This window comes from Colletes gigas, unplaced genomic scaffold, assembly GCF_013123115.1.
Source record: "Colletes gigas isolate AHSC1104 unplaced genomic scaffold, ASM1312311v1 Colletes_gigas_Sc00201, whole genome shotgun sequence".
Classification (NCBI taxonomy): domain Eukaryota; kingdom Metazoa; phylum Arthropoda; class Insecta; order Hymenoptera; family Colletidae; genus Colletes; species Colletes gigas.
Window position 1 is genome coordinate 9884 of NW_025106824.1, and position 12519 is coordinate 22402.

General features: G+C 47.5%; 1 protein-coding gene across 1 annotated transcript; it reads left to right on the forward strand.

Annotated features, from left to right (window-relative positions):
* Positions 1 to 1744: 1744 nt before the first annotated feature.
* LOC122404341 lies at positions 1745 to 12181 on the forward strand (the record flags this gene model as incomplete). Its single annotated transcript, XM_043408276.1, has 2 exons — positions 1745 to 3635; positions 11608 to 12181. Coding segments are annotated over exons 1-2 (2465 nt in total), but the record flags the coding sequence as incomplete, so codon positions are not given.
* Between the last annotated feature and the right edge of the window lie 338 nt (positions 12182 to 12519).

Below are 12519 nucleotides of genomic sequence, written 5' to 3' on the forward strand. Positions count from 1 at the left end.
GACCACTGCTATGATCAGGGTATGCGGAAAGGGAAAGAGAGAAGTCAATTGTAGGACGTTGCTAGATACCTGCTCCACCGCAAACTTTATTAGCGAGGATTTAGTTAATTTCCTACAATTGCCGAAAAGGCAGTGTTCAGTTCCGATAAGCGCACTGAACTCATTATCAACAACATGCAAGCACACAACAACAGCAACCATCTAATCAAACCACACGACATTCGAGAAGACACTCAACTTCTTAATTCTTCCCATGATATCAAATCTTATACCAATCGAATCAATCAAGCACAACGCAAGCATACCATCAAACATCAAACTAGCCGATCCTTCATTCAACCAACCAGCACCAGTCCAAATGTTATTAGGTACGGGTCCCACCTTATCGATTCTTAGCATCGGACAAATAAAACTCCAATCATCACCAGAATCCGAACTCATACTCCAAAAAACCCAACTGGGTTGGATTGTCGGAGGAAGCGTCACCACAGGGCAACCAGACAGAACTCTAGATAAGACAGGAACGTGTTACACGACGACCCTTCAACTGGACATGGACAGATTCTGGAGGCTGGAGGAAGGCCCAACCAAACCATACCTTTCTCCCGAGGAAACGGCAGCAGAGGAGCACTTCGTCGACAATACACACAGATTATCAAACGGCAGGTATTCAGTAGCTTTACCCTTCAAAGAAACCCACAGGCGATTAGGCGATTCGCGTTTAAGCGCATTGAAGAGGTTTTACTCTTTGGAGAAAAAATTGAACACCGACCCAGAATTGCACAAACAATACTCAGCGGTGATCCAGGAATACCTCAAATTGTGACATCTATCCATCGCTGAAAACATCGATCAGCCAGGCTTCTACCTACCATACCACGCTGTGTTCAAGAAGGGAAATCAAACGACAAAGGTGCGAGTGGTTTTCGACGGCTCAGCCAAATCAAGCACAGACGTCTCGTTGAACGATACGTTAATGGTTGGACCGTGCCTTCAGGATGACATATTCGCATTAACAATCAGATTTCGTTTATACAACTACGTCTTGATTGGCGATATCGAGAAGATGTACCGCCAAATACTCATACGAGAGGAAGACCGTAAATTTCAAAGGATTTTCTGGAGAGACACGGACGGAAAGGTAAAAACATATTCCTTAAATACAGTGACGTTCGGATTATCTGCAGCCCCATTCCCTGCAATTCGCTGCATACAACAATTAGCAGACGACGAAAGGGAACACTTTCCAATAGCAGCAAAAATCACAAAACGAGACTTTTATGTGGACGACCTGATCACTGGCACTCAAGGTCGCGACGAAACGAGACAACTGCGAGACGATATCATCGAACTGCTCAAACGCGGCGGATTTCATATCAGGTAATGGGCATCAAACGACATCTCATTATTAAATGATCTGCCAGACGGTACGATAAATTTGTCATTTCATTCTGGCGAGGACACCACATTAAAAACATTAGGTATTTCATGGGATCCACGAAACGACTCCATTGTTCATTCAGTCAAACCGATATCCACCACACAAAAAACAACAAAACGATCCATTTTATCCGAAATATCCAAGATTATTGACCCGCTCGGGCTGCTGGGTCCGGTCATCATCATTGCCAAGATCCTTTTACAACAATTATGGCTCTTAAAGTTGAATTGGGATGAATCAGTGCCGGCCCACATCCACACTACATGGTCCATGTTCTGCTCTGAATTAAACCTACTCAACAACATGACGTTTCCCCGAAAAACCGTGTTGACCAACACCGACGAAGTCCAACTGCATGGCTTCTGTGATGCGAGTGAGAAAGCCTACGGCGCCTGCATCTATTTGCGAGTTTCAAACCAGCAACAGACAGAATGCAAACTCCTCTGCGCAAAATATAAGGTAGCTCCGCTGAAGGTAGTCTCAATCCCACGCTTAGAATTGTGCAGCGCTTTACTACTGGCCAAACTATACCGTACCGTCGTGCACGCCACGGATCTAAAAATTCACAGGACCGTATTCTGGACCGACTCTACCATCACACTGCATTGGATACGCACAGAACCGACCGCTTTAAAAACCTTTGTAGCAAATCGCGTAGCAGAAATCCAAGAAACCACAGTTACATCCAACTGGCGACATGTGCCCTCCGAAGATAATCCTGCAGACATCATCTCAAGGGGACAACTGCCAAGGGACTTCATGGAGCAGTCGATATGGCAGGACGGCCCTTCTTGGATCACCGAGAACGAAACAAATTGGCCCAATTTTCAGCTACAACAAATCGACAACCTCCCCGAAAGACGAGAAAGAGTCTGCCTATTCACTGCTGCCACACCAAACGAAATCTTGCATCGATACTCCAATTTCAACCAACTAATCCGAATTACAGCTTACTGCCTCCGCTTCAGACAATTCGGAAGGTTCAAGGGGAACCTACAGTTGGAAGAATTAACGAACGCGCACAACAGAATCATCAAACTATTGCAAGAAACCATCTTTCACCAGGAGATCCACGATCTGCGCAACAAGGGAACGGTGGACAAACGGAGCAGACTGGCAACACTGTCCCCATTCATCGACGTGGAAGGTCTACTACGGGTCGGAGGCAGATTGAGGCACTCTAATTTAAATTACAATCAGAAACATCCAACAATCCTGCCAAAATCGCATCATGTCACCACCATCATAATTAAACAATACCATCTCCAGAATCTACATACAGGGGCGTTATCCACATTACACAACATCCGGCAAAAATACTGGCCATTAGACGGACGGAACCAAGTCCGAAAGATGATCCGCACCTGCATTAAATGTTTTCGAGTCGATCCTCCGCGCAGCCAGTACATCATGGGTGACTTACCACCCACCAGAATTACGGAAACCCGTCCATTCACCTGCGTGGGTATCGATTATTGCGGCCCATTTTACATTAAGGAGAAAAAATACAGAAACCGAAACAAACTAAAAACTTACGTCGCAGTGTTTGTATGTTTGGCAACTAAGGCGGTACATTTGGAGTTAGTCAGCGATATGACTACGGAAGGTTTCATCGCTGCTCTGCGCCGTTTCATCGCCCGAAGAGGCAAATGCAGCCATATTTACTCGGACAACGGGTCAAATTTCATCGGAGCCCATAACGAACTACGTGAACTACATCTGCTAATGAACTCCACCATACATCAAGAGAAAGTGAATAATTTCTCGTCCGACGAAGGAATACAATGGACATTCAATCCTCCCCACTCTCCAAATTTCGGAGGATTATGGGAAGCCGCAGTGAAGTCCATGAAGCATCACCTCAAAAGAGTAGTCGGACAAAAATTATTCACCTTCGAAGAACTCACCACTTTCGTCGTTCAAATCGAGGCAGTCCTCAACTCACGACCATTAACGCCTCTCTCCTCCGATCCTACGGACCTGCCCGCCTTAACACCGGGTCATTTCTTAATAGGAGCACCACTAACCGACATCCAAGAATTTGATTTCAGATCCATACCACAGAATCGTCTCTCTACATGGCAACACATACAGAAGGTACGACGCGATTTCTGGGCTCGCTGGCATAAGGGGTACCTGAATCAGCTAACCGTACGACAGAAATGGACCCACGGCACACACCCCATCAAGGAAGGTACACTGATCATCGTCCGAGACGACAACTTACCACGCCTTCAATGGAAACTCGCCAGGGTGGTCACCATTCACCCCGGTCGTGATGGGGTCGTTCGAACGGTCACTGTTCGAACCTCGACTTCAACCATAGTTCGAAATATTCGAAGCTTAGCCCCATTACCCCTAGAAGATAAGATTTAATTACAATATCATTATCTACCTTGTACATGCTCCGCACGCGAAACTATTGTATTCTTTTTCTGTACCACTTCGTAACATAGTTTATCAAATTGAACCAACGGTTCAACGGGGGCCGGCATGTCCAGTTCCAAACCTTCACAGCTTCGGAAAGTCCCCATTGTGCCGCAAAATTCTAAACTCCTTAAAGCACGTACCAGCAATAAACTCGTACGTCAGTCGATGTCGCATCAGTCCCCTTTTAAGATTATTTTTTGGAACTCACAGAAACTTTCTCTTTTACGGTTCTTACGGCCTTGCAAGTATGATTTACAAATCCAGCGAACCTACGACTCTATTGCGTACGTCTCCACCGGTGGTCATCACCTGGGCTCGACCGTCATTTCCGCCCGTACCAAGGCCAGCCCAGGTTCAATCCTTAAACTCAAAATAAATACCTCCAAGTACGGAGGCGGATCCTCGGTTAGAAGACACCCCCCCAAATTTTGACTCCCATTCCAACGGAATTTTCATCTTTAAATACCACCGACAGACTCCGCGCAGGCAGTCTTCATCAAAAAATCAGATTCGAAACGACATCACTCTCTCAACCCGAACATATCATTTACACAGGGTTTAAATTACTAGTTATTATTATAAGTGTTATTGTTATCATAAATAAAATTAGATTGTGTTCAATAAGGTTCTTCACAGTCCTTCCGTCCCATTACATCGTCGCGGAATTCGCGGAAGTGACCTTACAACTCACTTTAATAAAATTGCGATTGCTAGGACGGTTCAGTTAGATAGTTTGCAGTAAATTAGTTACTTTGTCACTAAGTTAGTTAGTTAGTTGGTTTGCAGTTAGTTAGTGAGTTTGCATTATATTAGTTAGTTCGTCAGTTATTTAGCTAGATTGCAGTTTGTTAGATAGTTTGCCGTACATTGGTTATTTTGTCAGTTAGTCAGTTAGTTTAGATTGCTGTTAGTTAGTTAGTTTGTCAGTTAGTTAGTTAGTTTGGTGTAAATTTCTTAGTTTGTCAGTTAGTTAGTTAGTTTGTCAGTTAGTTAGTTAGTTTGCAGTTAGTTAGTTAGTTTGCAGATAGTTAGATATTTTGCAGTTATTTGGATTTGTTAGAGCACTCAGGGGCTCTAACTGTATGGTTCCGGACGAGGGAGAAGATTGGGTAGAGAGAATTGGTACAAGTTTTCAATTAACTTTTTTATTACGAAAACATAAATCAAGAAATACAAATTACAAAAAACTTAACCGAACAAAAGAAATTGACAGGGACGACGGCTCAGACCCTTCGGCCGCGTCTCCTCTCTTCCTTTCCTTCTAAGGTCTTCTGTAACAAAAATTATACAAGAAGTATAATTATTTGCGGACAGCTATTATGTTAACGCGCTCGTCAGCTGTTTATCTCTCGCTCCAAGCGACCGTATGGTGTGCTCGAAGGAGAGTTAACTGCCGATTTGGCACAGAAACAAGTGGACTGTATTGTTTTGTTTTGGTCAGTGAAATTCGCTCGCTACGATCTCACCGACGCACGTAACCGGGTAGACGAGATTGTCCTTCGTTCTACCGGGTTCGCTCAGCAATGCCACGGACGGGAAACCAAATGGAGGTTGTAAGGCTCGAAATGGGTATATCCCGCGAACACGCTCACCGTGCGGGTGACGTTCGGACGCCACCCACGCAAGAGGACGCTTCGTCCTGGTACGGGTACCTCGTCGGCGGTTCCTCAGGAACGGCCTGCGGCCTACCCACGCACCTGCCTCGACAGCGTTACCTTATCCTGAAGGAAACGCCCGGCAGCCCGCCGTGGTTCCCTCGTCGGCGGATCTCTTTACGAGGAACTGGCCTGCGGCTCGCCGAATTAGGGCGACGTCCTTTGCAATCACTAACCACCCTACGGTCACAGCCCAGTGTGGTTAACTCACAACTGGTAGTGGGTGTAGCGGTGGAAGGACGGTGCTTCGAACCCCTTTGCTCACAGTGGTCGCTTGTGCTCTACCTTGTCACCTCACGACTGGATCACTGGAGCGTATTCTCTAAAGCCCGGTGCACGGTGAACACAGCGAAGGGATACCAATACCTGGGTATCTACCTTCCGGTTGCACCTACGCCGTACGGCTTGAACGGGTGGTCGAAACTACCACTCCACCGGTCGGTGCACTCTATGTGGTACACCAGACGGGTGGTCCGAGTGGGTTCTTCGTTCCCTTCGATCGGTGAACCACCACCAGGAAATATCAGTATATCGATATTTCCGTTACAGTGGCTCTAAACGTATTCACTTGGAAAGGTCTCAAGGTGCTGAACACCGAGTCCCTAACGTCGCAGTCGCGGCAACGAATTGCAACGTTCAATCACAATCCTGCGTCTACGATCGCATCACGCGCGGCGTGCCCTGCGATCGCTGCAACGACAGGCAGGTTGTCCTTTATTTTCGTGGGAAAATCTCAAGTCGCTTTGACGAGATTTTCCTTGAATGAATCTATTTGCTGTCCGCGTATTAACAAAGAGTGAGCTGAAGGCTTCGACTCTTCGGAGCTCGTGCGAGAAAACGGAGCGAGATCGCTAACAGGTCTGCTCCCGATCGTCGACGGCTCAGTACTGGACCGTGACGATCTGCAAGCAGCGACGGCCCCGGCTGGGCTCCGTCGCGCAAGCGCAGAACCGCGTAGCGACAAAACACGCTTCTGAGCCCGGGCGGCTACGCGCTACATGGACACGATGCGGCGCTGCCGCGTTTCGGCCGTCGATCTCGATTCGATAAATCGATTCTTCACTCTCTCTCTCGGCGCTAACAACACGATTTCTGGAATTTATTCTACGAATCCAGAATTCCAGTGAAGCTGACTAGCAAAAACACGTAAACGGCCGCGGTATACTGAACTGACGATGAAAAAATTCTTCGTCAGCAGAACCTTCTAAAATTACGCGAATTCATGATAGATACGGGAATCGCGGCCGAGTTTTTCTGTCTCCGACTCACGCGATATTTAAACAGGATTGTTACAGTTAGTTAGTTAGATTGTAAATTAGTAGTTAGTTTGCAGTTAGTTAGTTAGTTTGTCAGTTCCATAGTTAGATTGCAGTTAGTTAGTTAGTTTGTCAGTTAATAAGGTAGTTTGCATTAAATAAGTTAATTTGACTGTTAGATAATTAGTTTTTTGTAGTTAGTTAGTTAGTTTGCAGTTAGTTAGATAGTTTGCAGTAAATTAGTCACTTTGTCAGTTAGTTAGTAAGGTAGTTGGTTTGCAGTTAGGTAGTGAGTTTGCATTCTATTAGTTAGTTCGTCAGTTATTTAGCTTGATTGCAGTTTGTTAGATAGTTTGCAGTAAATTGGTTATTTTGTCAGTTAGTCAGTTAGTTAGATTGCTGTTAGTTAGTTAGTTTGTCAGTTAGTTAGTTAGTTTGGTGTAAATTTCTTAGATTGTCACTTAGATAGTTAGTTTGTTAGTTTGTCAGTTAGTTAGTTAGTTTGCAGTTAGTTAGCTAGTTTGCATTTAGTTAGATAGTTTGCAGTTAGTTAGTAGTTTGTCAGTTAGTTAGTTAGTTTGCAGTTAGTTAGATTTGTTTGCAGTTAGTTAGTTAGTTTGCAGTTAGTTAGATTGTTTGCAGTTAGTTAGTTAGTTTGCAGTTAGTTAGATTGTTTGCAGTTAGTTAGTTAGTTTGCAGTTAGATTAGTTAGTTTGCAGTTAGTTAGTTAGTTTGTGCAGTTAGTTAGTTAGTTTGCAGTCGGTTAGTTAGTTTGTCAGTTAGTTAGTTAGTTTATCAGTTAGATAGTTAGTTTGTCAGTTAGTTAGTTAGTTTGACAGTTAGTTCGTTAGATTGCAGTTAGTTAGATTGTTTGCAGTTAGTTAGATTGTTTGCAGTAGTAGTTAGTTTGCAGATAGTTAGCTAGTTTGCATTTAGTTAGATAGTTTGCAGTATTAGTTAGTTTGTCAGTTAGATAGTTAGTTTGTCAGTTAGTTAGTTAGTTTGCAGTTAGTTAGTATTTTGCAGTTATTTAGTTAGTTTGCAGTTAGTTAGTTAGTTTGTCAGTTAGTTAGTTAGTTTGCAGTTAGTTAGTTAGTTTGCAGTTAGTTAGATAGTTTGTCAGTTAGTTAGTTAGTTTGTCAGTTAGTTAGTTAGTTTGCATTATATTAGTTACTTTTGTAAGTTAGTTAGTTTGTTTGCAGTTAGTTAGTTTAGTTTGTCAGTTAGTTAGTTAGTTTGCAGTTAGTTAGTTACTTTGCAGTTAGTTAGATTGTTTGCAGTTAGTTAGTTAGTTTGCAGTTAGTTAGACAGTTTGCAGTTGTTTAGTTAGTTTGTCAGTCAGTTAGTTAGCTCGTCAGATAGATAGTTAGTTTGTCAGTTTGTTAGTTAGTTTGCATTATAATAGTTAGTTTGTAAGTTAGTTAGTTAGTTTGCAGTATATTAGCTTGATTGTCAGTTAGTTAGTTAGTTTGTCAGTTAGTAAGTTAGTTTGTCAGTTAGTTAGTTAGTTTTCCGTTAGTTAGTTTGTCGGTTAGTAAGTTAGTTTGTAAGCTAGATGGTTTGTTTGCAGTTAATTAGATAGCTTGTCAGTTAGTTAGTTAGTTTGGTGTGAATTTCTTAGTTTGCCAGTTAGTTAGATATTTTGCCGTTATTTAGATAGTTTGCAGTTAGTTAGTTAAATTGTAAATTAGTCAGTTAGTTTGCAGATAGTTAGTTAGTTTGTCGGTTAGTTAGTTAGTTTTCAGTTAGTTAGTTAGTGTGCAGTTAGTTAGATTGTGTGCAGTTAGTTACTTAGTTTGCAGTTAGTTAGTTAGTTTGCAGTTAGTTTGATAGTTTGCAGTAAATTAATTACTTTGTCAGTTAGTTAGTTAGTTAGTTGGTTTGCAGTTAGTTAGTGAGTGTTCAAACCGATCAACGGTTCTCCTGTGATAAAGTGAGAGAAGTGTCAGTGATTTGCGTTTCGCGAGAGTGTTCTCTCTCTTCCGAGTGCGTCAGAGCTGCCGGCTCTGGTGGGGAGAGAGGCGATCGGCAACCAAGGAGGCTAGCTTCGAAACGTTCCCCCGTATGTGACCTCGCATGCGCTGTCACAGGCACCGAGCCGACCTTTTTTTTTCGTGGGGAAAATCTTCGAAAGACTCCCTCCCACCTCTTTGGGGAGAGGCGGGAGGGGTGTGTGGGATTCCCCGCGCCCATTATAACGGGCGCGGGACCTACCCACTAAAAACCCCACGGTGACCCTTCCGCACGATTTGGGAGGATACCGGGAATCGCTCGAAGTATACTTCCGGTATCCTCCCCGTGCCCGCGCTTTGCGCCCACCCGCGGGGGGACAAACGGTCCCCCCGGTAATCGCCCTGTCTCATAGCGGCAGGACGAGGTCACATCGTCCTGCCGCCATCCGTCCCGGGGCCGCGTCTAGTGGCGGCTGCGAGCCCCAACTCGCAACCGCCGCGACCCCTTTTCTACCCCTCGGAGGCCGGCAGCTCATGGCCGCACCAGGCCACCGAGGGTGCCGCTCCGTGCGCCGGGACCCGGACAGGAGGCACTGCCACCCCATCCGGTCCGACCCTACGCCCGCCTGGCGGGAGGGGGCTCCTATCAGGACCCCCCTCCCAGCCTGGGTCATGCGCCACGCCGAGGGGGCCGCCCGCGTCGCCTGACGCCCAGGCGACGCTCTCTCGCCACCAAACGAGCGCGAGCTTCAGCACGCCGCTGACGCTCGCGCTCCCTTCCCGCGGTCTCCTTCTGCAACATTACGATTTCGCAGAAGGAGGCCACGGCCCTCCACTTCTCCTCGCTGCCGAGCATGGCGCGCACCATGCCCGGCAGCGAGACATCCCGCCCGATGACGCCGATCAGGACACGGCGTTCACCCTCCCATGCAGCGCATACCTCGAGGGTATGTTCCGCCGTGTCCTGCTCAGCGTCACAATGGCAGCAACGCGCCGTCGGCTCCTTCCCTATCCGGCACAGGTATCTCCCGAAGCTGCCATGCCCCGAGAACACCTGTGCCATCCTGTAAGTGAGGCTTCCATGGCCTCTGTCCAGCCACTCACATAGGAGTGGCCGAACAGCCCCGACTGTCCGGTGCCCCGCGGTAGGCAGAGCCAACCGCTCTTGCCACGCGTGCACCACGGACTGCCGGGCCTGGCGCTTCAACTCGCCCCAAGCAGGTTCCTGCACACCCGGGACCGCCCCCACCCCCGCGCGACGGTCGACGCGGTGACGATACATCATCGCGTGCGACCGCGCGAGGAGATCCATGGGCGGCATCCCCGCAAGAACCGTCGCCGCCTCATGTGACACGGTCCGGTACCCGCGGACGACCCTTAGAGCCATCCGCCTCTGCACCCGACGCAGCATAGTCATGCCGCGCCGGGAGGCCGCCAGGTCGTCCGCCCAGACGGGGGCCCCGTATAGGACCACCGACTGAACCATTGCCACATAGAGGCGGCGAACTCGGCCCGCCGGGCCCCCCAGGTTGGGCAGAATCCGGCCCAAAGCCCCGACCATCCTCTCCAGCCGGGGGACCAGGCAGCGGAAATGCTCCTCGAAGCGCCAGTGGCTATCGAGGATCAGCCCCAGATACCTCATCTGGGGCTTCACCTCGATATTAGCCTCACCCACGCGGATCAGAGGGGGTGGCGGATCCTGCCGAGGTGAATGGAACGCTATCACCTCGATCTTATGGACCGCCACCGTCATCCCCATCCCTCTGATCCGGTCGACGACGCGTTGCGCCCCCTCCTCCGCGAGACGCTTGGCCCTCCCCCAGTGCGCACCGAGCCGACCTGCGACGGGAGCGAGCGGACTGATCAGTCCTGTTCTGTGCGTTATTCCAAACGGGGCTCAAACTCAGCTGCCTGTTAGCTCCTGCTGTTCTGCAGCCTTCTTTTTGGCCTAATCTGAATTTGTCTCGTGGCATTCCGAGGCCAATTCGGACGTCGCTCTTCCTTTTCCTCTCGTGGGTCCGGTGCTTCTGTGTTCCTTTTAGGGATTAGTCTCGTGGTATCCGAGGCCCCCGTTCGAAGGAACACCGAATTTCTTACCAAAGAATCCCGAGCACGTGTGTTTCGTCTCGGGATTTCTCCGCGGTTGGGAATTCTTTCCCGTTCTATCAAGGCTGCTTCCCGTCTCTTGTCGGCTCCCTGTAGCGCGGCTCTGATTTGTACGCGAAATTGATTTGTTAATTTACCATATGGCCGTTTTGAGTTTACGCTATTTTGTATTTTTATTGGTACTGCGTGACTGTATGTATGCCGGCGACTATACGCTTCGCAGCTGCTTTGCTTTAAATAAAAGCTGTACCCCCTTGCCGGGTACTCTGTGTGTTTGTAAAACCAACAGGTCTCGCGTGATTTTCCCGACTTCACGACTATCCTTCCCCAGCATTATGTGTGCCACGCCCTCCACGGCACATTTTATGGTCCTTCGCGCCGGATTTTAGTCAAATCCTAATCGGAATTACGTGAGATACACGCGTTAGTCGTATAAACGGTTATTAAACGGTCCTTTGTTCAATTTAATCGGCACTGTGTCCGGTCATTGCTGTGTACACTCGCGCTCGAGTTTACCAACATGACCTCTGTCTCTACCGTTTCGAATCCTGTTGCCGCGATGTTCGCGGAACAAACGCTCAAATTGACAATACTTTCGAATTTCGTAAGAAATGTTAAGATGAAATGCCAAGGGAATTTTACCACAACATTCCTTCGCGGCCGTTTAAGCATGCTGACTACGCTGTGGGAACAGGTTCAGAATTTCCACGGTTGTATCGTTTCTTCTGTTCCTTCTTCTGAGCAAATCAATTACGGTTATTTTGCAGAGGATAAAATTAGCGTCGCTTCAGAAAACTACCTTGAGGCCTTCGATTACTTGAATGATCAGCTGGCTCTTATAGCTCCCACTCCTTTATCGCCCATTGGGGGGCACAATTCTACCGCGGAACATTTGCTCCCTCAACCTGGCCCTTCGGCCACTATCAAACTTCCGAAGTTGGACTTGCCCACCTTCAATGGGGATTTTAAGAAGTGGCCCCATTTCTCTGACGCGTTCTGCGCGGCCGTCAAGAACGTACAGCACCTTTCGAAGGCGCAGAAGATGCAGTACCTTGATGCCTGTTTGAGGGGAGAACCAAAGGATCTTATCGAGCACCTCGAGATTTGCGACGCGAACTTCGATATAGCCTGGGCATCCCTAGTCTCCGAGTACGCGCATCTCCGTGTGCTGGTCTCGGTACAGTTAGACAGACTTTGTGACCTGCCGTCTGTGCATCACGATAAAATAGACTCTCTAAAAAAGGGGAAAGCGGAGGTCGTCCAATCGCTGGCCGCTCTGAAGAAACTCAAATGCCCCGTAGAGGAAGTCGACTTCCTGGTAGTTCATCTAGCCGTTAGAAGGTTTGATACCGCCACTAGGCGTGACTGGGAAAATTCGTTAGGAGATTCGCGCGTACTACCGAGACTCGAGCAGTTGACCGCCTTTTTAGAGAAAAGAATCCGTGTGTTACTTATGACGCAACCCCATTCTACGGGTCCCAATGTCAGGACGCACAATTTCGTTGAAGCGAAGCCTAAACTGGTGTCTTCTTGCCCCTTCTGCAAGAACGATCATCCGCTTTATGCATGTCCGAAATTCAAGGATATCAACCCTCGAGCGCGGTATGAATTTGTCAGAGGGAAACAGGCCTGTATCAATTGCCTATCCTCTAAGCATACATCACGTGCTTGTCCAAGCA